The sequence below is a fragment of the Rutidosis leptorrhynchoides genome, chromosome 2 (genome assembly GCF_046630445.1).
Source record: "Rutidosis leptorrhynchoides isolate AG116_Rl617_1_P2 chromosome 2, CSIRO_AGI_Rlap_v1, whole genome shotgun sequence".
NCBI lineage: Eukaryota > Viridiplantae > Streptophyta > Magnoliopsida > Asterales > Asteraceae > Rutidosis > Rutidosis leptorrhynchoides.
Genome location: NC_092334.1, coordinates 85,070,344 through 85,098,269, shown reverse-complemented (window position 1 = coordinate 85,098,269; position 27,926 = coordinate 85,070,344). Strand labels below are relative to the sequence as shown.

At 33.2% G+C, this 27,926-nt stretch overlaps 1 protein-coding gene across 1 annotated transcript; it reads right to left on the bottom strand.

The window, feature by feature from the left end:
• Positions 1 to 11,427: 11,427 nt before the first annotated feature.
• On the bottom strand, positions 11,428 to 14,712 carry LOC139888036 (rapid alkalinization factor-like). The gene is made up of 3 exons (XM_071871071.1): positions 14,608 to 14,712; positions 14,467 to 14,521; positions 11,428 to 11,723 (listed from the first exon to the last, which is right to left on the bottom strand). The coding sequence occupies exons 1-3, from the start codon at positions 14,710 to 14,712 to the stop codon at positions 11,428 to 11,430; spliced, it is 456 nt and encodes a 151-aa protein (XP_071727172.1).
• Positions 14,713 to 27,926: the final 13,214 nt, after the last annotated feature.

Here is a 27,926-nt window from a genome sequence, read left to right as displayed (position 1 = left end):
GCTTATCAAACCCTAATCCAAATTCACCAAAATCATTAATCAAGTTTATGGAGTTTTCTCAAGCAACCTACACATCAATTTAAAGCTAGTGATACTAGAAACACATTTAATATATGCATTTATAATATTTAACAACATTCAAGCAACCAAATCACCAAATCAAATACACCAAAGTTCATACTCAAGCTAGTTACTTCAAATAACGAAATCGAGCATATAAATCATATATTCATGTTAGACTTGAGCCATAGACACTAAATAACAACTTTATAAGTTCAAAATATCAAGAACACAAAATCTAGTGATTTTAGAAAGTTATCCAAACTTGATGAAATCGGTACGGAATCGAAGAGGAAGTTGCAAGGATTCCAAATATGTAATTTGTTTGGATTGAAGCTTAATCGATTGAAAATAGATGATGATTCCTTGTTTGAAGATTTGAGAGAAATTTGGAAAGTATTTAATGAAAATGGAAATGAAATGAAAAAGAAAATGGGGAGGTGGGTTGACTAGTCAAAAAGCTAGTCACCTCTTTGATACTTTGGCGATTTTAGTCCCTCGAGTTCGGTTGCGGGTGCGTGAATTACCTAAACGAGATATTTTTAAAACGAGTATTAACGAGGGATGTTATAAACATATAACGGACTTTAAATAATTAAACGGAAAATTAAACGGAAAAAGGCGGGATGTTACATTACCTACTCCTTAAAAGAAATTTCGTCCCGAAATTTAAGCAGGCGTAGTAATCGTTGTTTCTTCCTCGGGATCTTGCGTTTCCGGAACAGGGAACAATTGAGGGTATTTCTTTTGCATTTGATCTTGCCTTTTCCAAGTAAACTCGGGTCCTCTTTTGGTGTTCCAACGGACTTTAACAATCGGAATTCGGCTTTGTTTCAACGTCTTGACGGAGGTGTCCACAATTTCAACCGGTTCCTCCACAAAATGAAGTTTGTCATCAATAGTAAGTTCTTCGAGAGGGATGACGATATCGGGTTCGGCAAGACACTTTTTCAAGTTAGATACATGGAAGGTAGGATGAACGGAGTTCAATTGAGGTAGAAGATCTAAACGATAAGCAACGGTCCCAATACGCTCTAAGATTTCGAAAGGACCAATATACCGCGGATTTAGCTTCCCGCGTTTCCCAAAACGGATTACACATTTCCAAGGTGCGACTTTTAACATTAATCGGTCACCGACTTGAAATTCGAGGTCGTTGCGTCGTTTGTCGGTATAGCTCTTTTGACGACTTCGGGCCGTCCTAAGCCTATCTCGGATTTGAACGATTTTCTCGGTTGTTTCTTGAATGAGTTCAGGTCCGGTGATTTGTGTGTCGCCTACTTCGGCCCAACAAAGAGGTGAGCGACATTTTCAGCCATATAAAGCTTCGAATGGTGCGGCGTTAATACTCGCATGATAACTATTATTGTAAAAGAATTCGGCGAGAGGCAAGTGCTTATCCCAAGCTTTTCCAAAGTCGACAACGCAAGCTCGTAGCATGTCTTCCAAGGTTTGAATTGTACGTTCGCTTTGTCCGTTGGTTTGCGGATGGTATGCGGTGCTCATGTCTAAACGCGTTCCCAACGCTTCTTGTAAAGTACGCCAAAATCTAGAAACAAAACGGCCATCTCGGTCGGAGATAATCGATAACGGTACACCGTGTCGGGCTACGATCTCCTTAATGAAAAGTTGTGCAAGTTTCTCCATTTTATCGGTTTCCTTCATGGCTAGGAAGTGCGCGGATTTGGTGAGTCGGTCAACAATAACCCAAATAGTATCATAACCGCCAACCGTCTTTGGTAGTTTGGTGATAAAATCCATCGTTATCCTTTCCCACTTCCATTGCGGGATTTCGGGTTGTTGAAGTAGTCCGGACGGTCTTTGGTGTTCGGCTTTGACTTTGGAACATGTCAAACACTTGGAAACATAAGTAGCTACGTCCCTTTTGATGTTCGGCCACCAATATTTTTGTTTAAGGTCGTGGTACATCTTATTGGCACCGGGGTGAATCGAGTATCGTGACTTATGGGCTTCATCTAAAATAAGACTTCGTAGGTCCCCATAACTAGGCACCCAAATCCTTCCGGTGAAATATCGGAGTCCAGTTTCCTTAGTTTCGAATCGAGAGACGAGAATGTTCAAGAGCTCGCGTGAAACGTTTTCATCCTTGAGAGCTTTATCTTGGGCTACCCGAATTTGGCTATTAAGGTTTGTGTGGATGGTGATGTTTAAGGCTCGGACACGAAGAGGCACCGCTCTTTCCTTTCGACTTAAGGCATCGGCTACTACATTTGCCTTTCTGGGATGGTAACGAAGCTCGCAATCGTAATCGTTTAAGGTTTCAATCCACCTTCGTTGTCTCATGTTTAGTTGCTTTTGATCGAAGATGTGTTGGAGACTTTTGTGATCGGTAAAGATAGTACTCTTGGTTCCATAAAGATAGTGTCTCTACATTTTAAGTGCAAAGACAACGGCTCCGAGTTCGAGATCATGTGTCGTGTAGTTTCGTTCATGAATTTTGAGTTGTCGAGAAGCATAAGAAATGACCTTCGTTCGTTGCATCAACACAATCCTAAAACCATGTTCCGAGGCGTCGCAATACACAACAAAATCATCGTTGCCTTCGGGAAGTGACAAGATGTAACATCCTCAGTCGGGCCTAGTTGTAAGATTGCTAGATTGCCCTTAAGTTTGTATTGCGTTATTATATGTTTTTATTTTAATTTAACATTTATTATTATTTGATGATGTGGTTAGGACCAGTTTGTGACAAGGGTCACAGAACAGGTTTGTTTATTTAATTTGGACTTCGTTTGGGTTGCCAAATGATGTACAAAAGATATCAGATAACTGATAAATACCCGTGTGTTGCACAGTGTAGGATTTAACCCACTTTAAGTGACTAGTGCTCCCATTTTCTTCTTTTGGTTTCCAGAAATTTCTCACACACAAACACACCCGTTCTTCATCTCCCTCACCTACCAAACCCTAATCCTTAATTCTTGTTTTAGAGCTCAAATCATTTACATTTTCGTGTTCCTTGTGATTTACTGATTCTATCAAGGTAAGAATCACAAGTTTTCATGCTTTAATCTTTGAGAAAATTGAGTTTTTGTGTTAGTTTTTACAAAGTGAGTAATTTGGGTCAAAGTAGTTAAATTTGATGTTGTTTGAGTTCAAATCTTGTGGGTTTATGTTTCTTAATGTATAGTGTCTTCGATTTGGTCAGTTTTGAGGTCATAAACGAGCTCTAGAACAAGAATTGGTCGATTTTGGGTGAAACCCATCACTTTGTCTTCAGCTTCTGCCGATGAACACGGTCGGCCGAGTGTCTCCTGACACTCGACCGACTGACTCGACCATCGACCGAGTGTGTATGACCCACGGCCGAGTGTGTCTGCGAGAGACCATCGACCGAGTGACTAGACACTCGGCCGAGTGAGTGTAGACAGTCGGCCGACTGTCTCTGACAGTCGGCCGACTGTCTCTGACAGTCGGCCGACTGTCTTGGGCAGTGAATATTTTACTAAGTGTTGAGTTTTAGCCGTTATGCTGCCCGTTTGTATTTTGATGATTTTGATGTAAATTTTGAAAGTGCACAAGTGTTAAGGAGAAAAATTTTAGCGGACAGTTTTTCTGACTAAAATTTTTATATTGTGTTATTTGGTGTTAACGGACAGAAACTAACCTGTGTATATGTTTTTCTCAGGAGAAAAGGAGAAAGAGAAGGTTCAGTGATTAGATAGCTGAATACCTTCTCGTTTGCTGGTATTTGGTGAGTGGGACTAACTGGAGAATATAGTATATAGTAGCATGTTATATTATGACTGCCATGCTTGTTAGATATACTTATTGTTGTGGATAGTTAGTACATTGTGATGACTGCATGTTAGTTGATGCTTGTCTGCTGGAGCCCGGTGCGTCCCTATTGTGTGGTAGCCTCGGTAGGAGAGATCAACCTGCGGGTTGGGTTCCTCTGTGGTAGCCTAGACAGCCGTGGTGTATATATATGTGAATGACGCGTCTGTCGCGTGTGGATTATGTATATACATACGGTGGTGGAAGAACTTCTGGTAAGCCCCAGTCTGATCAGCTGGTGGTTAATGGTTTGGCCGAGCCGCCAGAGTCTCTGTAGACGGCACTTGGGTGATATTTGTGTGTTAGACTATTGTGACATGATTAGTATAACACTTATGTATGCTATGGCCTGTAGTTAGTCGAACTCACTTAGCTTCGTGCTAATTCCCCTCTATCTCCTTCCTGCAGGTTGTTAGCTTTTGTAGATAGTGCTTTTGGGAGAAGACGGGCATGATGATGTTATGTTTGACAGGGTTAACTCTGATGTGGTCTTTTAGAATATGAACCGTGTACTTTAGAAAACAGAATGTATTTACGTCTCTTCTTGTTAATATGTAAATTGTTTTAATGACACGTGACATCGGTTTGTACAAATGTCGATATCGTATTTAATTAATATTATGCTTCCGCCACGTATTTATTATAAAAAAAATAGCGGTGTCACACAAGATATGAGCGGTGGTTAGCTTCGTTTTCAAGATTTGAAATGCGGATTCTTGTTCGGTTGCCCAAACGAATTTTCTTCCCTTATGAGTTAACGCGGTTAGAGGACGAGCGACCAAAGAGAAATCTTTGATGAATCTACGATAGTATCCGGCGAGACCCAAGAATTGACGAATGTGAGTAGGAGTAGTAGGAGTCTCCCATTTACTAATGGCTTCGATTTTCGTTGGATCGACTTTAATACCTTGGTCACTTAACATGACCAAGAAATTGAACTTACTTTAACCAAAATTCACACTTGGAGAATTTGGCATAGAGTCGTTCTTGTCTTAAAAGTTCAAGCACAAGTCGGAGATGTTCCTCGTGTTCTTCTTTGCTTTTAGAATAAACCAAAATATCATCGATGAACACGATAACGAATTTGTCAAGATACGGTTTGCACACGCGGTTCATAAGATCCATGAACACCGCCGGTGTGTTAGTGAGACCAAATGGCATGACAATGAATTCATAACTACCATAACGAGTTCGGAAAGCGGTTTTGGAGACATCTTCCCCCTTAACCCTTAATTGATGATAACCCGAACGGAGATCGATTTTTGAATATACACAAGACCCTTGTAGTTGATCAAAGAGGTCATCGATGCGAGGAAGTGGATATCGGTTCTTAACTGTCAATTTGTTTAGTTCACGATAATCAATGCACATTCGTAGGGATCCATCTTTCTTTTTAACAAACAAAATCGGAGCGCCCCAAGGTGAATGGCTAGGTTGGATAAAACCACGATCAAGTAGTTCTTGGATTTGACTTTGCAATTCTTGCATTTTGGATGGAGCGAGTCTATATGGTGCACGTGCTATGGGTGCGGTTCCCGGAATAAGATCGATTTGGAATTCAACCGGTCGATGAGGTGGAAGACCCGGCAATTCGTCGAGAAATACATCGGAATAGTCACTAACAATTGGCACATCATTGATGTACTTCTCATCGGACTCGACTTTCTTAACGTGAGCAAGGATCGCAAAACAACCCTTACGGAGTAGTTTTCTAACTTTAATGCATGAAACGAGGTTGAGTCCGGTGCAAATCTTATCGCCATAGACGATCAAAGGTTCACCATTCTCGATAGGAATTGGGATTGCGTTAAGATCACAAAGGATGTGGGATTTCATTTTGGCTAGCCAATTCATACCGATTATTACATCAAATCTTCCTAGTTCCATGGGTATCAAGTCAATTTCAAACTCATTACCCAAAATGTTTAACGTACACCCCCGGTAATATGTGTCGGTACTCAATAGTTTTCCGTTGGCCACTTCAATGGTATAAGTGGTATCTAGTGGAAGTGGTGGAGTGTTAAAAGAATGAGTCAAAGTCTTGGATACAAAACTCTTATCGGCACCCGAATCGAATAAACAAGTAACATAAGTGTTGTTGAGAAGAAACGTACCCATGACTAATTCATTGTCATCTCGGGCTTCCTCGGTGTTGATGTTGAAAGCTCGGCCGCGTGTGTTGGGGTTATCTTTCTTCTTCGGGCATGCATTTCTATAATGGCCCGTTTGGCCACATTCGTAACAAGTGCCCGTTTTTGGTGCATTGGGCCCCTTTCGAGCGATGGGTGCGACACTTTTACACTCATTGGCCTTATGACCAATTCCTTGGCACCGATAGCAAATTAGCTTGCCACATTCGCCAACATGATGTTTGTTGGATTTGTTGCAAAGGGGTAGGTTTCCGGCATAACCCTTGTTGCCGTCGGAGGTGTAAGGCTTCTTGGCAAAGTTGTTCTTGCTTGATTGTGGGGTTTCCCACTTTCTTTTGTTGTTACCCGACTTATCCTCGGCTTTAGGTGCCGGCACTACAATTTCATCCACCGTTTCTATCAACTTGCGGGCCATGTTCAAAGCTTCTTGATGATTAGTGGGTTTGGATGACATTACCCCGTGTTTGATGCTCTATGGGAGACCATCCATGTAAAGTTCAACCCTTAAAGCTTCGGGGTTCACAAGGTTTGGGCACATCAAGGCTAGTTCAGAACATCGTTGATTATAAGCCTTGAGATCGTTTCCAACTGCTTTCAAAGTTCTTAGCTCTTGTTCGAGCCTTCGGGTTTCTTCACGAGGGAAATATTCGACGATCATCTGTTCCCTTAAGTCGGCCTAAGAGAGGGCGTGAGCTTCATCGGTACCCACTGATTGTACATAGGTGTTCCACCATGTGAGGGCGACACCGGCGAAAGTGTGAGTGGAATATTTGACTTTATCTTGGTCTCGACAACCGCTTATGCTAAAAACGGCTTCCGTTTGTTCGAACCATCGAGTGAGTACAACCGGTCCCCCGGTTCCATCAAAGGTGTGAGGTTTGCACCCCATGAAGGCTTTGTAGGAGCACCCTTTGCTTGAGTTACCGGCCCCTTGATTGTTGTTGTTGTTATTGTTATTGTTGTTGGTGGAGTGATCGGCCATGGCCGCCTCTACGGCGGTGGCTACCATTCGTTGTAGAGCTTGTTCGGGTGTCTCATGGCGTGGCACACGGCGAGGAGGCATTGTTCCTTCAAAACAAAAGAATACCGTTGGTTAGTATTCTAAATAATACTAACCGTGATATGGAATAAAGATAGAGAGAAAATTTTCCTTGACTCGCCTTAAATTCTTTATGTCATAATGTCAGAACGTTCATATGAGTCACCATAATATAATCCCGGAAATTATATTACCCTAATTCATATGTGCATTCGACATTACTTCATATAGTCAAGGTGGCGCGTCAATTAAATCAAGTAACGTGAGATTAAGGTTGAATAAGAATTAGATATGATAGAAGAGTTCGAGTATAATGCACAAGTAGTCAAGTAATTCCTACTTCAAGTCTATATGCCGGTTGTAGTCTAGACTCACTAATGTACCATATGACTCGGGGTTGACACCAATGAACTCTAAATCCCTACAACCAATGCTCTGATACCATCTGTAGCGACCCGACAAAATCGTCATTGACGGCGCCGGCTACTTAGGTCCCATTACGTGGTCATAAGTCTTTAAAATGACGTTGACCGAAAATATGTCGCATTCATTTCAAAAGTTAAGATTTGTTCCCAAGTTTACAAGAATCGTTCATCCAAAAGTTACGTTACAAAGTTATAAGTACAATTGAAATCTATGCGACACGATTTAAAAGTAGCCAAAAGATGCTCCATGTATGCATGTATATACTCGACATCCAAGCAAGTATCAAAAGTAATGAGCGGAAGCATGTATCACAAAACGTTCAAGGACCTGAGAAAAACATAGAAATCTGTCAACGAAAACGTTGGTGAAATCATAGGTTTAAGTAATTAAGTACAAGTGAATCACAAGATTTGTAACATTGATATAATAGTAATACATTCCAAAAGTTTGTTTCACGAGCACCCAATTATCAATGCTTAACATTCCTTCCATAGAACCCCATCACAATAGTGTTAGAACATACACTGTTTCTCGAAAATATATTTCATTCGTAAACGGTAGCGAACCGTTTGAATGAGGGTTTGTCAAACCCATATGGCCATATAACATAAGTTCTCGCTTACACCCGGCAAGTGTAACTAATGATAATCGAATTGAGGATTTTTGTTCAAACTCGTATGTAGAATGTTTGTTTTCCTGTACTTGTGTTCACTTAGTAAAAAGAAACGTTTATGTTTTCTCATCCCAAATGTAAGTTCAAAAGAGTAAAAGTGGGACTATGATCTCACCTTAAGCGCAAGAGTAAATAAGTACTTCGACAAGTGACGTGTGCAAAGAACAATGCTAGTCTTGACCTAAACAAATAGGTTGTATCAATATTGATAATCATGTTTGATCAAAGAAGTTCAATTAGTCCTATGGCTCGTTATGACTCGATTATGTAGCATGTGAATCAAATTATCAAGTTTCATGCAAGATACAAGTATAGAAACAAGTTAGGAAGGTTGCATAATCATTTGGTTAAGTTTGACAAAAAGTTGAACTTCGGTCAGTCAAAGTCAAAGAAAAAGTCAACACGTTCGGGTCGGGTCTCGAACTATTTTTCTATGCTAGTTATTCATATATAAGCATGTTAGAACAAGTCTCATGTGAATCGGAGGTCCATAGTGTGCCAAACATTTTTCATATAATTGACATGTAGGTCAGAACCTGAACACGTTATATGTCGCGCCGCGACCCAGGATTGCCGCGCCGCGGCGATCAATGGGTGCTGGTACCTGGTCAGTCTCAATTGTCCAAGTCTCAAATCAAACTTCATTTTCACATAAATCACAAATCGTAAACTCTTACGACACGCATTTTACATCGTTGGAAAGCTAATTTGACAAAGAACACAACTAAATACATTTCACCAACCAAAAACATTATTTGCAATAACCGACTTTTCAAATCAATTGATCAATCAATGCACACATTTAATGCTTCAAATCTTACAAGTGCACATTTATGATTCGGGCATTTAATGCACACATAAAACACGCCGTTTTGTAGATAATCAAGCATACAAGACAACTAACTACTTACTAACAATAATTCATGGTATTCAATGCATCAAATATCCATTTCAAGCTTATCAAACCCTAACCCAAATTCACCAAAATCATTAATCAAGTTTATGGAGTTTTCTCAAGCAACGTACACATCAATTTGAAGCTAGTGATACTAGAAACACATTTAATATATGCATTTATAACATTTAACAACATTCAAGCAACCAAATCACCAAATCAAATACACCAAAGTTCATACTCAAGCTAGTTACTTCAAATAACGAAATCAAGCATATAAATCATATATTCATGTTAGACTTGAGCCATAGACACTAAATAACAACTTTATAAGTTCAAAATATCAAGAACACAAAATCTAGTGATTTTAGAAAGTTACCCAAACTTGATGAAATCGGTATGGAATCGAAGAGGAAGTTGCAAGGATAAGTAATTTGTTTGGATTGAAGCTTGATCGATTGAAAATAGATGATGATTCCTTGTTTGAAGATTTGAGAGAAATTTGGAATGTATTTAATGAAAATGGAAATGAAATGAAAAAGAAAATGGGGAGGTGGGTTGACTAGTCAAAAAGCTAGTCACCTCTTTGATACTTTGGCGATTTTAGTCCCTCGAGTTCGGTTGCGGGTGCGTGAATTACCTAAACGAGATATTTTTAAAACGAGTATTAACGAGGGATGTTATAAACATATAACGGACTTTAAATAATTAAACGAAAAAGTAAACGGAAAAAGGCGGGATGTTACACCCACTTTATTCTAAAGGAGCAAATTTAAGGCTTTTCAAATTCGACATTTTCTATTATTAAAAAATGAACAACATAAATCATAATCATAATCAACTTCTATTCATAGACAAATAATAAAATGAAATTAGAATCATTTTAAATTCATAAGCAGCAAACAACAGAATAATGGCATGATTACAAATGGTAAAATCACAAGAGCAGGATAGAATATAGGTTCACCCCGTGGTATATTAGCAACAATGATGATAGTTAGTATGACCAATACAATAGGAAAAATCACCCTTGTGTAAATGATCTTTACAAAAAAACTTTTTTTAGAGTGGTAATCTGAGAAAATGAAGATTGAATTGTGAAAACGGAGATTTTTTTTATATTTGAAAAATATAGTCGTTGTAACGTCGTCAGTTGACGTTAACAACCGTTATGTATATATGACCGTTGTAACGTCGTTAGTTGACGTTAACGGCTGTTATGTACTCGTTGTATTAATAATAATTTTAATAAAAGAATTTTATTAGTACAAATACGATTACTATAAATACATTTAGTATAAATACGTTTAGTATAAATACGAAGATTAAGAGAATAAACATATTATGTATAAATAATAAATTTTAAGAATAAACATTAGTATGCATGAAATAAATAATGATTAATTGCATAAGTAATCATAAATGTTAGATAACATAAATATAAATGTTAATGAAGTTAAGAGTTAGATTACAGAAATATAATTCAGGCGGTATAACCGACCATATATAACTTAAATAACATAAATATAAATGTTAGTGAAGTTAATAAAAGTTAGATTACATAAATATAATTCAGACGGTATAACCGACCATATATAACTTAAATAACATAAATATAAATGTTAGTGAAGTTAATAAAAGTTAGATTACATAAATATAATTCAGGCGGTATAACCGACCATATATAACTTAAATAACATAATTATAAATGTTAGTGAAGTTAATAAAAGTTATATTACAGAAATATAATTTTACTTATGATGATAATAATATTTACCTTACTAATAAATAATAGAAGATATCGTTAAAAAATTTCTTACCTTGATTAGTGGCTTGTGTTTGCTTAGATAAACCTTGATTATACGGAGCACTTCGTGCTGATAACGTGTTATAATTCAGTAGGCATATAACTACCTTTAGTGGTTTGATTGTGTTATAATTCAGTAGGCTTATAACTACTTTTAGTGATTTGATTCTTGATTAAGAATACTAATAATGAAGTGTAAGAACAAAGATGATAATGGAGAGAAAGAAAGAAACACTTTGTAAGTGTGAGAAATGGTGCAAGTTTAATGCTTGCATTCATGAGTATTTATAGCCTAAAATCTCAATATAAAAATACATACTTTATGTACCAAAATTGACTATATGTATACACCAAAATTGACTATCCATATCTATATTATTATTATTATTATTATTATTATTATTATTATTATTATTATTATTATTATTATTATTATTATTATTATTATTATTATTATTATCAATTTAACAAGACATAACTACAATAGAGATTACATCTAAGAAAATGAAATGAAAAGAAAACAGATAGTATTATTGCATCTAATGATTTATATAGGCCTAGGTGATAAATTTTTGTGACTCATCGCCCACCGCACCTCGTGATAACATTGCACCCTCGACTATATGGGTTAGCTTGACCTCTACTATTGCAATCGTAATAAGATTGACCACGTTGGTTACATGGAACGTTATTCTTCTGCATTGCACCATAGCTAATATACCCTCTTCCTGCTAGGATCCGTCGTGCACTTTCTGATTCCATCATGATCTCTTCATCGGGGTCGATTACATCCCTCACAAGTTGACCCGGCCCATTCGAAAGGTGACTCAATGCAACCCAATTTGGCTGAAAGGGAACGTTCATGGATGATGAAACTGCAAAACATGAGAATATCAATGCACATATCACAAGAAAGGAATTATTATTAGACATTTGGATATAATAATGGAAAATGTATATTGATGAATAATGAGGTTTTGGTATTGTTTTATTTTGTGTATTGGTTGTTCTTTAGATGATGATAGGATTTGAGATTTTTAGGGAGAAATAACAATGTTGTTTTGTGGTTTGAATTCTTGATCCACAAAATTTGATCAAAGTTAATGCAAGAGTGTAAAAAAAGATCACGTGTAATGTTATAGAAATCAGATTATTTACACGTGTTTGACTTTTGAGAATATATGGTAGTCCTAAAAATATTTCATTTTGGAGTAAAAATGCCTTCGGACTCGCCTAAAGTTGTGTAGCCAAAACTAAATCAACTTTGATAACAGTATGTATATAGTCATATAATACGAAATCTTTAGAATGATGATGTCATCATTAATTTAATTATCCTTACTTTTCATAATAATGATGTCATAATTATATATTAATTTAATTAAAAAATAATACGAAATCTTTTATAAAAGGAAATATTAATATCTCCTAAATTGTAATTTTAATTTTCTAAAAAAATCTAAAAGACATTTATTATTACTAATAATAATAATTATTATTATTAAAAATATAAATATAAATATTCAATTTTGAACGAACTTTATTATTATTATTTACTTTTAATATAATAATTATAATTATAATTATTATATTATTAATATTCAAATATGAATTTTTTTACAAAATTAATTACGTTCCATATGTATGCGAAAATACATGTCTATATATATTTGTAAAAACAACGACAAGCTTCTTAGTCAAGCGGGTCATTAAAATAAATGAGTTTAGCATTTACATTCACTTAATACTTAAAACATGTCATTAAATTGTTTCGTTTAAACAAATCCGTGATTTTACGGGTCATTTCCCTAGTTTATATATTTATATGTCGTGTGATTAATAGTATATGTAGTATATTTTTAGTATATTAGAAAAATAAAATTCACAATAACTTTTTTACATTTATTAATATTAAATAAATATAAATTCAAGAAAGGGTGGAACAATGTTTAAGGTTCAATATATACATGATTTGTAATCAAAATGCGACGCTACATACAACAAGAAGTCCATAATCTAATTTCATTTTATTGATCTCAATTGAAAAAAAGCACGTCAAATACCATCTAAAGCTTAATGGTTGGATCTATGATATTTTCACGAGAAGTCTTAGGTCAAACATCACTAGAAGCATATATTGATGCAATTAGTTAAAAGGTGAAAAACGAGCACAAAATAATCCAATTAGATCGCATACATCAGAATAAATATACTCGATTATCATCTTTAATATGTCACATATTAAGGAAACCACGTGCAATGAAAAGCAAACAAGACACTCACGCACACTTAAAAGTCAGAAACGGGCTCAAATTCTCTTAACTAATACACAGATTTACGCTTTTAGTATATAATAATTTTGGTATTGGTATGATTTGTGCCCAACTTTAGTTTATTTTGACACCACTTTTAAGTTTAAGTTGGGCCAAATGATACCGTTAATATGCTAAGATCATTTGGCCGTACGAAGAAAGAGTGTAGTTTCCATGTCTTTGTAAACATTGATTGTGATTTGGCCATTGACATGCGGTGTATGCTTGTGCCGGATGAAAATCATAGTTCCTTATCCGATTTGAAAACCAACATTATCTACTTATAAGTTTATTGAAAAATCATACTAACACTTGATTATCATTTGAAATTCTATAGGTCAAGTACTAAGAAAATGCATTTAATTATGCGTTACACTTTTATTACAGGAAAGCTATAATCATAATTAATATTATTACTTTAAGTATCACTAGTGGAGGACCCGCGAATTCGCGGAATTTTTTGAGGGATGAATCACAATTACCTTCTATGAATCATTATATTTTACATAGTATTTGTTCAGTTTATTATAAAGCGATACAGTTACAGTAGTAGTGTTACATGACTTATAATCGATACATATACAAACATTCATGGAACAATATGTATCTTTTTACTACATAGCAATATAAAGATAGAAATCGCTAAAGATGGCAATCACTTACATACATATAGAAAATGTTAAGAAAACACAAGTACAATAGCTTTAATAGCCCGTGCGTTGCACGGTGGCTATAAAGAGTTGGCATAGTAGTACGTTAATATTCGTACATATTGTATGTATGTGTTATACATTAAGTACATGTTGTATCTGTTACTAACAATATGTTAAATCACGCATGCTTCATCTACATGGTTAATGATAAAAGAAGACGATCAAATACATGTAAACGTTATGTTAAGTCACGCATGTTACATCTACATACTAAATTTTATAAAAATAATGCAGATGTTGAATGAACATCAAAGGCCAACTGTTTGCACGATTTGTATATATGAATATTTACCTTATAAAGATGTAAAAAGATAAATATAAAAATCATTATTACCATTTGATCTCACTGGTGACCATTATAAGTATTCAAATTAGAATACCATATTATTCAAATAACATGTTATAACATTTAAAAAAAACAGGGATTAAACAGATAAATAAAAGGCTTTTCACTGAGTTGTGAAATGGCCAATACAAATGAGCCCATGAGCTGGGAATACAATCAGAGCTTTTATGCTTACAAACAAAGCTAAAGCATTTTTCTATGCCAACAAACTACCACTATGGCGTACAAAATTAAACCACAAAAATACCTACGAAATAAACTGAAATCGCCATGAATACAACACCATAAAATAGAAACAAAGGCTGTGAAGACCGACCATATGTAAAACTGATAAGTCGCACATACTTTAGCCAAAGTGACAATATTACTCTTATTTTTAAAATCTTACTTGTGGTTGAGAGTACGTGTTTGCATCCATCACGGAAAGATTTGAAGGTCCGGGTTCATGATTCCAAGCATGACCCATATTGTCATCATAAACAGTTCTAGGCATCTCAAAGTTGCAATTCGTTGCATTAATCCAGGAACCCTCGCATAGTCATTGATGATGTGTCAGTCCTCATTTATTTTGGTTGTGCAAAATTGATAACGGGAATTGGTCATTAAAGACCTGCGACTTCACGGGTTCTTCTTAAGAAACTTTTAATAGATAAGAAATACAAATTGTTTTAAAGACACATAGTTCAGGAGCACGATACCATCGAGTTGATACATAGTTCAATTATCACAAAATCAGACTTTATGGGTGTGTTGATGCCATAATGACAATATATAGGTGACACGACAAGGGCCTTTACATATATGTAGTCATTAATCAACTTGAATCATAATATTAAAGCATCTATCTAAAAAAAATTATGTATTTCAAAATTTCCCAGATTATTGTACATTTTTTTTTTTAGCGAAAAAACAGAAATTAAATGAAAGGATGAAACTCTTCACAGAGAGTGTTTCAACCTCATAAACAGCATACAACAAAGTGTATGGCCTTACACTCACATTATGGCCCATACACAAAACAGCTGATATCCACTACTAAAGGAGCTAAGATCCATCTACATAGTCCATTAAACACATTAAGTCAACAACAGCGTAAGGGTCAACCAAATGTAAAATCGATACCACTCGTATAACTAAGACATGATCGCCCATTGAAACGCATTGAACTTCATCATCCTAACATCTGCATCAATCCATTAAACACTCAGCCAAATAAAAAAACATTCAAACTACACTCGAATCACCCTTTATAATCAAATTTTATATGTTGAATATAAGTGGCTAAACTACAATTATTACTAAAACTAAACATGCTTACCATCATCAGCTATATACAATTCCTCTTCCTCTTCGAAAAACATACACGTGACCAAATAACCTACAAATGGAAACAGAAATCATTAATCACAATTTTTAAAAGTAAAACGATCATAATAATAGTAATAGTAATAGTAAAATCATAATGCTAATAATACAACATAAGCAATTAATAAGCACCTCTCAAATTACCTACTTTAGTAGTATATCTTATGAGGGGCGTTGACTTGGGGATTTCCAAACTCGTTCAGCTCGTCGATAAACACGTTCCAAACAGAACACTGCCTCTGTTCTATACTAAAACACTATTTTGGATGAATGGGGAATTAAGTCGCTCTTTGATTCGAACTAATAGTGACACTTAATGCCTTTGTTACCTGCAGATACCCTCTGCCATTGGGCGAAATCCAAGTTGTTTCGGTTTTCGAATCTTTTTTTTTTCCGTTAATCAAGCATACATCCATTTTGGGTAACTGATGTAGGTGGTAAATTATTTGACTAATTATTATGCCGATTAGGTGTTAAATTAATTAAATGGTTTAAATCTCTAATTAACAATGGGTCTTACACTCTTGTTGACCATTTTGGCTATCTGAGTCTCGAACAATGTTGGAGCGATTGTTCCCGTCTTGTCTTACACAGTAATATTGGCACGAATTCTGCACATTAAGAAAAATGATAATAATTTTTGTAAGTGTAAATTTGACTCACTTAATAACCCGCAATTTCGCGTGATTATCCATATAAGCTTTTATAACTTCTTCTATGAACGTATTGTATCGTTTAGTTCATCGTATCTTAGTAATTTGATATCGCGGGATTATATTAAAACATTCTTCACTACTAAAAGAGTAAGAAAATATAGAATTTGTAATCCAGCTAAAATTTGTAATGCAACTAAAATATAAGTGTATCAGTCCAATTATCGAACCAAAATTAGGACATCAAAATAATATTTACCACTCTAATGCATTTTTAATGAAAAATGAGAAGAATATAGAAAAAGAGAAAAAAGGAACATAACCTTTGAAACGATAAACAAAACATAAATGATAGTGGCTACATTAAATTAGCACAATCTTAAAAAAATACTTTTGACATCAATGACCCACCCATTTGCCCTCATGTATAATAATTAAAGCAGGTAACGTCTAAAGGGGTTTTTGGCTCCTTATTTGATGTAAAAAGAAAAAAATTAAAAGAACCTGATTTAAACCCTTACTTTGCCCCTTTGACCCGCCCATCTCACCACCTACAATATTAGCTTGTCCCTTAGGTTAACTCCTGAACTTCTGACCAACCTGCAAAAATGAAAAGGAAAACACGTTTCGAGCGAAATTCATATCATACATTTTATTATAAACAGTGTCATGTTCGATCATAATCTGATTCAATCGATGGGAAAACCATATCCTATGATTTTCAATGTTCAAACTGAAAATAAAATTACCCATCGAAAGCATGTTAAACTAAAACACTAAGTTTACCTTTGCACAATACTGAATATTATGATTTATACTCACGAACTCATCAAGCTATTTACATTCAATCATTTTATCAAATGTTTCATATGCACAGAGTTATTATAGTTGACTATATAGTTAAGATAAACTCAAACAAAAAAAGTTTGAGCCATTAATTTAAGAGACAAACCTTTGAGTAACCACATTGTAGGACATGACGAAATCAAAACCGTTGTACTCCGTAAGTTAGTATGTAACACTTATCGATTTCCCAACAAACAACATATTAGTATCAAATAAAAATTTGTAACCATTACATTACATATACCCCTGTCTCACAACATGTTATAGATTGTTACTATGCCCCTATAGTGAAGTAATAATCATTTAACATAAACATAAATGTAAAAAGGTGAATTATACCATGAAGTTTTTTAGAATTACACCCTCACTTTGAAGTGGTCGTTTGCAACTCATATACATGGGATAATGGGTTAATAGTTAAGTAGTAAACAACAAAATGGCATTAAACTTTCAATTTGAAGTGGCATATCCATCCTCAATGTCTAAGTGGTTGTGGCATCTATGAAGATCTGCAAGTTCGTTAATATTAAGTATCAAAAATTAAATCATAAAAATAACCCGATTAATTAGTTTATTAGTCAACTAATTAACGTACTCCGTATATGATAAATATTAGGATTAATACATAATCAACTAAAACAATGAAGAAAATTAACAAAAGGGCACAACTAATACCGAAGTCGACTGGTCGCGGGAGTGAAACACAATGATATTTACACTCAATAATTGTTTATACATACCATCGATGGAGATGTTGAGAAGCTATTGTTTCGCCATCGCAGGTAAGGTTCCAACCGACCTAGTCGTTCTCGATTCCTGATTTCATACACATTAAGATTAGAAAATTTAGAGGAAAACTTTATAGGTGATTCTGATAAGTATCGACGAATTCGGGGAGAAAAACTTGACAGATCCACATACCCTTTCTCTTGCCACCTTGGTCAACATAACGGGCAGTATCATTAAAAACGTGCAGCATCAAAAATAATGCCATTAGATGTCCCATTTGTTCCACGTATGTAGCTTCCAGTTGAACAGATATTATGAATAGAAACACCAATCCCTCCTGGTGATTTGCTGATGACAGGACATTCCTTCAGAGTGTCATAAATGCCTTCAATGATATCGTCTTTCATACAAACCAGAAAGCAGCTACTCAACTACACAACAGTAATCAATACACATTTTAGTATTGACATATATTTAAATATAATGAGGCAAACAGCAAATCAAATGTGAAAATCTATTATTCATAAAGATAACAAAAACTAACATACAGAATTTACAATAAGTCATTGTATAAAGTTCACATTGTGTTTTCGTAGAGTGGATTACATCTGAAAAGTTCTTTTCCTTCAAGCCATTACACTATCCACATTCAATCACAAGCCCCAAAATAATCAAGGAAAGTAACCCTAATTGCGGATGGTAAGAAATGATGGAATTGAGATGATTCTATAAACCATTGATGTGATGATTCGATCAAATTGTGAATTGCAAAAACACAGACGATCTTGAATTGAGATGCGATTACTGAACCGATGGAATTCATGAATCGGAGGGATTGTATGCTAGAATTACGGAGTGTGCGTTTTTGATTGAACCCTAAAATGAAAATTGAGGTGCGTGTGATTTGGCTGATAAAAAAAAGGGTATTGTAGAGAAATTAACATATGTTTAATTGAGAGAATGGAAAATGATTTTTGAATCGCAACCCTAATAGAATGCAGCAGGAGTGTAGGGTAAGAAGGAAGAATGATGAAGAATGGAGCGTGTAAATGAGGTTTCTTTGCTGGCCAACCCCGCTTGTTTAATTTTGATGAGGGCATTTTAGTCTGATTAGATGCTAAGGGAGGGTCTAATCACGTGATTAAGTGTATTATCCTTAGTGTATGGTTAAGATTGATGGAGATCAACAAATTGGATGGCTATGATTTATTTTTAAAGGGATTTGTCACTCAATTGTGTGTTTACTTTAATATATAGAGAGATTTATATTTTAAAAAATAATAATAATAATAATAATAATAATAATAATAATAATAATAATAACTGTTATTACATACTTATACTTATATATTATAATATTATAAAACTAATATTTAATTAATGTATATATATATATATATATATATATATATATATATATGAAAAGCTCGTTTAGGCTTGCGAGCTTATTTGAGCTCGAGATATGAAGCTCGAGCTCGTTTGTTAAATGAGCATCAAAATATGTCCAAGCTCGGATCGAGCTCGTTAGACGCGGCTCAAATCGAGCTTTTAACAAGTCGAGTTCAAGTAGCTCGGCCATTTACAACTATAATATTAACTTTTCGCCAATTAATAGTTTTGAAACATTCAACAGAAACCAATATACTAAGGATATATTTATCATTATTTATTAACAAAATTGAATGTGTTGATATATTTAACATCCAGAAATAATTTTATCATTTATAAAGTCAAAAATTCTGGACAATTCATTTTAGAGAAGACACGCATGGAGAAATTGAATCTTGAAAATAAAATCGTGTAACATTAATTTGTTTATGATTATGACATACAACCAATGATTGTCAACATGATAATTAAATCAATGGAGAAGTGTCAAAGTGTTAATTCTCAAATTTAATCGACATATATGTTCATTATTTTGTTAAAAAAATATATTCAATCCATTCATATGTACGTGACCTAACTGACTTGCAACTTTTGAGTATATTGTTTCTATTGAATTTTCCTAATTGAATTGCAATTTTTGAGTATATTGTTTCTATTAAATTTTTTAAAATGTGCTTCTTGTGAAATTAAACATGAGATGTATAAAGAATACATCTCATGTTTAAACTTAACTAGCAGCACATTTTGAAAAAATTCAACAGAAACAATTAATTTGTATAAATAATGTTAATGGCTCGTCTCACTTGGTAATGATTGGAACGTATTGTTACTTACAAACCAAAAGATTGAAAGTTCAAGTCCTAACAATCTCATAGCCCGAACCAATGATTGAGTTAGGTATACTCCACATAATAGAATTAAGAGACAATTAACCAGATTAGATTGTTGGCAATCACCCTTTTTGACAATAAATTTGTACAAATACTTACAGTTTTTTTTTTTTTTTTTTTTTTTTTTTTTTTTTTTTTTTTTTTTTACTGCTAACAACAGCTGTTAGGGTTGTCATTATCATGATTTAAATTGTTGTACATCTTCATAAGTGATATTTTGAAAGTGACTGATAATCGGTTTTTACAATTATTCAATGCGTGTTAGCGATAACTTTTAGGGATGTCGTTAGCAAACTTCGTAATAAAATTGTTGATTAAGAAAATACGATAATGAGTGAAACTTGAGTATCAAATATGAGTATATCATAATCATATAGGTCTAGTCGTGTAGATAACATTACATAAACTAGACCTATATATATCTCTAGACTAAATTGCGTAATTATTACTCACTGTAATTGGTTCTTATAGGCAATGCTCAATTGCTTAACTGATAAAACCATTTGTTAATAAACTTTTATACTATTATAATATCATTATTAATTTTATTATAAATAATATAATAATAATAATAATTGAAATTGTAATACTTTTCTCACATTCTAGGAAAGTATTGTTTATGTCGTTTCATGCCATAATCTCGATTCGTGTAATATTATTTATTTCTTCCTCGTATCAATGTTCATGTTTCTTTTCGCAAAAATGTTAAACCAAATTACATAATAAGGTGTCAACGATCGTGTATCGTATCAAGATTTATGTCTTATTTTAGTGGATGTACCATTTTTAAAAAAATTTGTCTTATATGGTATTATTTACCATTTCAATACTGCAACACACTCAAAAAGCAAAATGTGAGAGAGAGAGTGTAGAGAGAGAAATGAGAGGGCGGGCACGGAGAGCAACGGGGAGAAGTACAACGGTGACTTAGGACATCAAGGCAAGCGGTCGGGCGGAAATCAACTAACTTCGTTCATGTTCTTCAAATTCCCGGAAGTTTGGAAGGTGGTGGTTTTGTGGAAAGTGTTCAAACCCTTCGGTAAGGTCAGGGATGTCTTCATCCCGAGGAAGAGGTTACGAGCTGGTGGTCGGTTTGCTTTCGTCCGTTTTGCGTGAAATGCCCCGTCCTAATCCATCTGGACGAAGTCATCAACATTTGATCCCAGAGCGATGATCGACTCCAAGTAATGTCATTAAAATGAGCAAATGCACAACGGAAGATTTCTTTCATACCTGAGAATAAACATGCTTTCAAGTGTCAATCAAAAGGTTGGTGAGTTCATATGTTTATCATAAAACAATAAAATTCATCATTTTGATAGACCACAAGATTTAAATGCTGCATGGTACAAATGGGCCCGAATCCTATACCCACCTGTAATGTACATGCGATATCTTTTAAATATAGTACACCTTTCTAGTGTACGAAATCATCTTTCATAATCTTAGTAACCGTACACATATCTTGTGCACAAAAATAACATACACATAACCTGTGTATAAAATCATTCTCTCGATACATAACATTCATTTCAATTGGTGGCAATTATCATGTTCACATAATTCAATGGTGGCAATTATCATATCCACATAATTCAATGGTGGCAATTATCATGTCCACATAATTCAATAATAATCCGCAGAACTTCTGTCCGCATAATAATTCATTCGAGGAATGTTTTGCTTGTGTTTATCTCGTCAAACATTTATAAAAGCATTTCATGTATTCGCAGTTCAAAACATATTTCAAGAGCATTTAATAAAACAATTGTAAAAACAACGCATGTATTCTCAGCCCAAAAATGTAAATTTCAAAGCAATTAAAAAGGGAGTAATGAAACTCACAATACTGTATTTTGTAGTAAAAATACATATGACGACATTGAACAATGCAGGGTTGGCCTCGGATTCACGAACCTATATCATTTATATATATATATATATATATATATATATATATATATATATATATATATATATATATATATATATATATATATATATATATATATATATATATATATATATATATATATATATATATATATTAACACATATAATTGTAATCGAACAAATTTACATATTATTAGTGATAGGATTGTTATTATATGTTTCATTAATAACATAATTCGATATATTTATTTTTTTATATATTTTAAATAGAAAATTAATATTTATTACGAAAATAATAATATAGTTGTGTTTTATGTCCTAAATATATTTTTATATAGGAAATCTTTGTTTGATATAATAATAATACTAATAATAACAATAATACTAATTATGATAAAATTGATGATAAATCTAATAATAAAGCTAATCTTTTTACAAAGGATAATTCTAATACAAATATTAATTTTTAATACATTAAATAATAAGAATGATAATAATAATAGTAATAATAATAATAATAATTATAATATCTATAATAATAATACTTTTACTAATAATGATATTAATAGTAAAAATTATTGTTATAATAATCATAATAATAATAATAATGATAATAATAGAAATAAGAATGAGACTACCTTCAAAACAAGTTTAAAAAGAGTAAATGCCATAGCCCGGGCTCGAACCCGCGACCTCCGTTTAACTGTTCCCTCCCTTACCACTGAACCATTATATATTTTCTATAATATCTCACGTATATATTTATATAACATCTATGAATCGTATGTCATCATCATCAACCTTTTCGATCATCATCATCATCATCATCTTATCAATAGTCTTGATCAAAATCATACGTCTACCATTTTATCATCATCAACAGGACCATCATAAATCTAGCACCATTATCATATATCTCTATAATTAAAGACCCATCATCACAATAACCATACTCGATCATCATCATTTTTTTATCCGAAATTAGAAGCCCAAGTCGAGCCCACTGGGATTAAAATGTTACTAGTCCATTTAAAGACCCAAGAAAAATAGTCCAAGTATTACAAAGGAGTCCAATAAAATTAGCAGTCCAATATCATGATTTAATCACGTCCCAATTCGTTTATTAATAAGTAATTACCTCGTGATTAAGTAGGAAATCTGATAGAGTTTATTTAAAAAAAAATCGAATAGAAAAAGTATGTAGCAGCGTACAGTAACAAGTGGGGTTTATTTGCTTGTAATTGTCGGCCAATAAGCAAGAAAAAGGGAGGTTCCAATCATCTTTATTTTGGTGGTGTGTTTGATTTAAACATAAAGGAAGTTGGATACAATAACAGCTGTGAACAACATACTATCATCATTAACTTATTCGTTGAACAATAATAGAAAAGAGAAGGAAAAAACGCAGCAGTGGGGCTGCTGTAACCGAGTTGTTTATTAGGTGGTTTGTGGTGATACATGGCAGCGGTGGAGACTGTGGTGGTTACGAACAGGACAGAAAACAAGGGTGATGATGGAGTGGTGGTTGACGGTTACAACATCAAACAGTTAAACCGAATAATCATCGCATTAAGATGATGATTAAAGGTGTTGATTAGATGATTGTCGATGGTGTACCTGGGTTGGTGTTTAGAAGATGTTGGTCTCGAGGTTTGATTGTGAACCGTTCAGTAAAAGTAGCAGGAGTAGTCCAACGGGTTTCTTCTTTAAAGATAGAGATGGATAGATGGTAGCGGTCTACATGGGTTTGTGGTGGTGGTTATCTAACATGGTGATTATCAAGGTGTCGAATTAGTTTACGAAATAAAGAAAGAAAAGTGGGTTTGGTTGTGAGATTTAGAATGGTAGTAGTAGGGTGATCATGTAAATGGGTGTGTCGAGTGGTAGTGATTCATGGTAGTTAGTGAATCTAAAACATGAACAAAAGGAATGGAAGCAGTGATCGTTAAATGGTGTTTTTAATGTTGGTGATGATATGGGTCTTTGGTTTAATGCAAGTATTTTGTATATAATATAAATGAGATTCGGTTTATGAGAAAACAAAAATACAAAACAGTAATTCTCATGAATTCAATTTTAGAATAGTTGATGATAGTGGTGGTGATCACGGGTGCAGCATAAATACAAAAAGAGAGAAAGAAAAAAAATACATATATAATTTGATTGTGGAAGAAAACTGGATCCCATGTATCTGTTATAATTTTTCATTTAATCCATCAAGTTAATAAACAAATATAAATATATTAATTTTGTTAATAATATTAAAATCAATAAAAATACTAATACTAATAATAATAATATTAGAAGTAACAAAAAATAATAATACCAAAATAATACTAAGAATACTAATAATAATGATATTTAATAATAATAATGGTAAAAATAACATTTTTAACAATACCAATAACAATACTAATTTTAATAATATTAATATTATTAGATGATAATAATATTAATAATAATGATAATATAACAATTCATACATATCAAATTTCATATTTATATATTAAATGTAAAATATTAATACCACTGATATCACTATTAATAATAGATGAACTAATAATATTATTAATATAATAACTATATTTTAACTTGTAGTTTAATACATTAACATTAACTACGTAATATTTAATAATTAGATCATATATACATATAGTATTTATATCTTTTATATATATTCCACCATACATAAAGATTATCTATAGAATTTATATATAATTTTAATTTAACAACCACTTAGTTATCTTGTATATTATTTTATATTTTTAATTTCAAATTATTATATATATACCTACATTTACATATATACATATTTATTTATAAATAATTGTTCGTGAATCGTCGGGATTAGTCAAAGGTCAAATGTATATATATATATATATATATATATATATATATATATATATATATATATATATATATATATATATATATATAAACACAGTTCAAACTTTTTGAGACTTAACCTTACAGACTTTGCTCAACGTGTCGAATTCATATAAAGATTAAGTTTAAATTTGGTCAGAAATTTCCGGGTCGTCACAGTACCTACCCGTTAAAGAAATTTCGTCCCGAAATTTGAGTGAGGTGGTTATGGCTAACAATAAAAATGTTCTCTTGACGAATATGAGTTGATAGATAGAGTTTTATTATCATTGAGTAATAAAGGTAAAATAATTCGATTATTCGAAGAGTACGAGTGAAGTTATCACAAAAGATTGAAATAGGAAAAGTAAAGATTCGTCATATCTTATGACGTAGATAGGTTGATTTCCGGAGTTCAAGAAATTGAAAATCTTCATAATCCAAATAAGATTTGATTCTTCGGTGAATAAGGAATTTAAGATCTCTATAAATAAATACGGTGATCTGCCTTGATTTCACTATCAAATATTTCACTATAAAATAACTTCTTCCGTTTCGTATCTTTTACCATTCCTATACTTAATTTCCAAATTCACAAGATTGTGAAAATGCTTAATCCAATTCTAATCCTTGTCCTTACCCTTACTATCGTAACAATAATTCTCCTTTTCCAACTTCCACCAGAGGAACCTGCTTACTTCTACTTTGTCCTTGGCGTTATAGTGCTCTTAATTCTCCCGTGTCTTTATATGGCGATAAGCATTGATATAAACGGTTTGTAATTTATGTGTTGTTATCGAGCTTTATATTCTCCCTTATATTTCAATGTTCCTATTTCTGTTCCCTATAAACACCGTCATCCATAGTTAGTACTTCCTCCTATTTGCTGCGATTTATACTCCAATTTTTATTTCGGAGCTTTGGCCTTTCGTTTCTTCTTCTTGCGGTTAGGCATCTCTTGTAATGGTCCAGAATTCACATATATAAATTTCGGAATGAACACAGTTAAGGTTCTAGTAAAGAAATGGTAATAGTACAATCTGACTTGTCAAATTACCAGAATTCAAGGGAAAAATAGGACTATCAAGAAAAGCATGTTCTTGATATGTTTATAGATTTGGACAGAATGTAAGAGTCGTGTAACATGGCACATGATGACGTTATAATCTGTGAATCATCACGTTCCATTTAGAAACTCAGCATGACTTACTGTAATATAATCACGTTGATCAAGTGTCATTATATTATACTAACTCATGCTTCAGCTCCCAACACTACTTCAAAATCATTCATAGTTTAAACTTGAAGGTTTACAGAATATAGAAACTAACAGTTTCTTATATGATGTAACTCTGATAGCGCGAAGAGATAAATGATTTCAGATAAGAATATCTTCAGATATATCGATGGTATAAAGGTACGATGATATCTTAGAATTTTTGAATCAAGTTGTGATGAAGAAATTCATTCATAATTCAAACTCGAATTTTAAAGAAATTTAGAAATTAAAGTAGTTTCCTTTATGATGTAACATAGATAGCAGGAAGAGATAAATAATTTTAGACAAGAATATCTATGAAAATATCCTCAGAAATATCGAAGATATTTATGATGATATTTTGGAATTTCTAAGTTCGAAGGTTGATGAAGAAAATTTGTCCGCAAGAATTTAGAGTCAGGAGTAAGGTATTCATTAATGACTTCAGTAGATACTGAATCATTTGGATTCTTTGAAGGCATATTTATTCTTTGTGATTTGTCTACAATCTCCTTCTTGGTTTTCTCAATCCGTTTTTCAGTACCAAATTTTTTATCGAGCGTTCCCAACATTCCACTCTTTATTATCAAACTTTTGGCTGTTTAGACCATCTACGATTTTTGTTGTTTCCTCTGCATTTAATGCTACCATATCTGAATCATTGGTTATCAATTCGAGGTGGTTTCAAGAGAATTGTGTTTTTAGATGATTAAACGTTGAGGGTAATATGGTGGAATATAAAAGGTTCCCCGGTAACAATAAGGAGCACACATATATATCAAAGTTATAATAAGGTTGTTTCGGAAAAAAAGTCGAAGTTGACTTGTTGAAGCTGTGACAAAATTTGCTACTTTGAAAGGAATTACCAAGTTATTTGGGTAATAATAACACTAAAGGAATTAGCACAGATACGTGTTAAACGTTTACTCAGGTTCCGAATATTTTCAGGTGCGTAACTATATGCATAAATCTTTCTTCTGTAGATGAAGTGCGGTTGGTTCCTCTTTTCAGTTGTTTCTTAATTGAGAGGTTTCAAGAATCATGAAAGATTTGAACGCAGATTGTAATCGTCGAGATACAAATGAAGTTTAAGATGAAATCAAGTGGCAAACTTGAAGAATTGTTTAGTTTCATATGTTACAGTCAATATTTTAATTCATTTTAATTGTCCACAGTTGATAGTCCACAGTTAGAAATTCAATAATTCATATATAATTTTAATATATAATATTCGAATTAATTAATACGTGTCGTGACCCGTATACGTTTCAGACTCGATCACAACTCAAACTATATATATTATTGTAGAATCAACCTCAACCCTGTATAGCTAACTCCAACATTACTGCATATAGAGTGTCTACGGTTATTCCAAATAATATATATAGATGCGTCGATATGATATGTCAAAACCTTGTATATGTGTCCCGATATTTAAAGTGCGTAAAATAAATAACAGAAATTAAATGACGATAAATAAAATTGCGATAATTAAATTGCGATAAATAAACTGCTATAAATAAATTGCGATAAATAAAATATAATATGGAATTAACAGTTAGCTAGGAACAGTTAGTTAGTATTTAGTTAGCGTGGGTTCTTAACCAAATTTCTCATAGTTAATTTGTCTGTTTCTAACAAATTTTATTTTGTCAAATGTTTTCTTCATTATGCCACTTGTTGAATTCTAACAGGTCAAAATCTAAATATGAAGTTGAATGAAAATGGTTATTCTGCGGTGAATGGATATGTATATCGGGGTTTGTAAGTAGGATAGTAAATGACTGTTGAATCAGATTTGAAGAATGTACAATGTAAC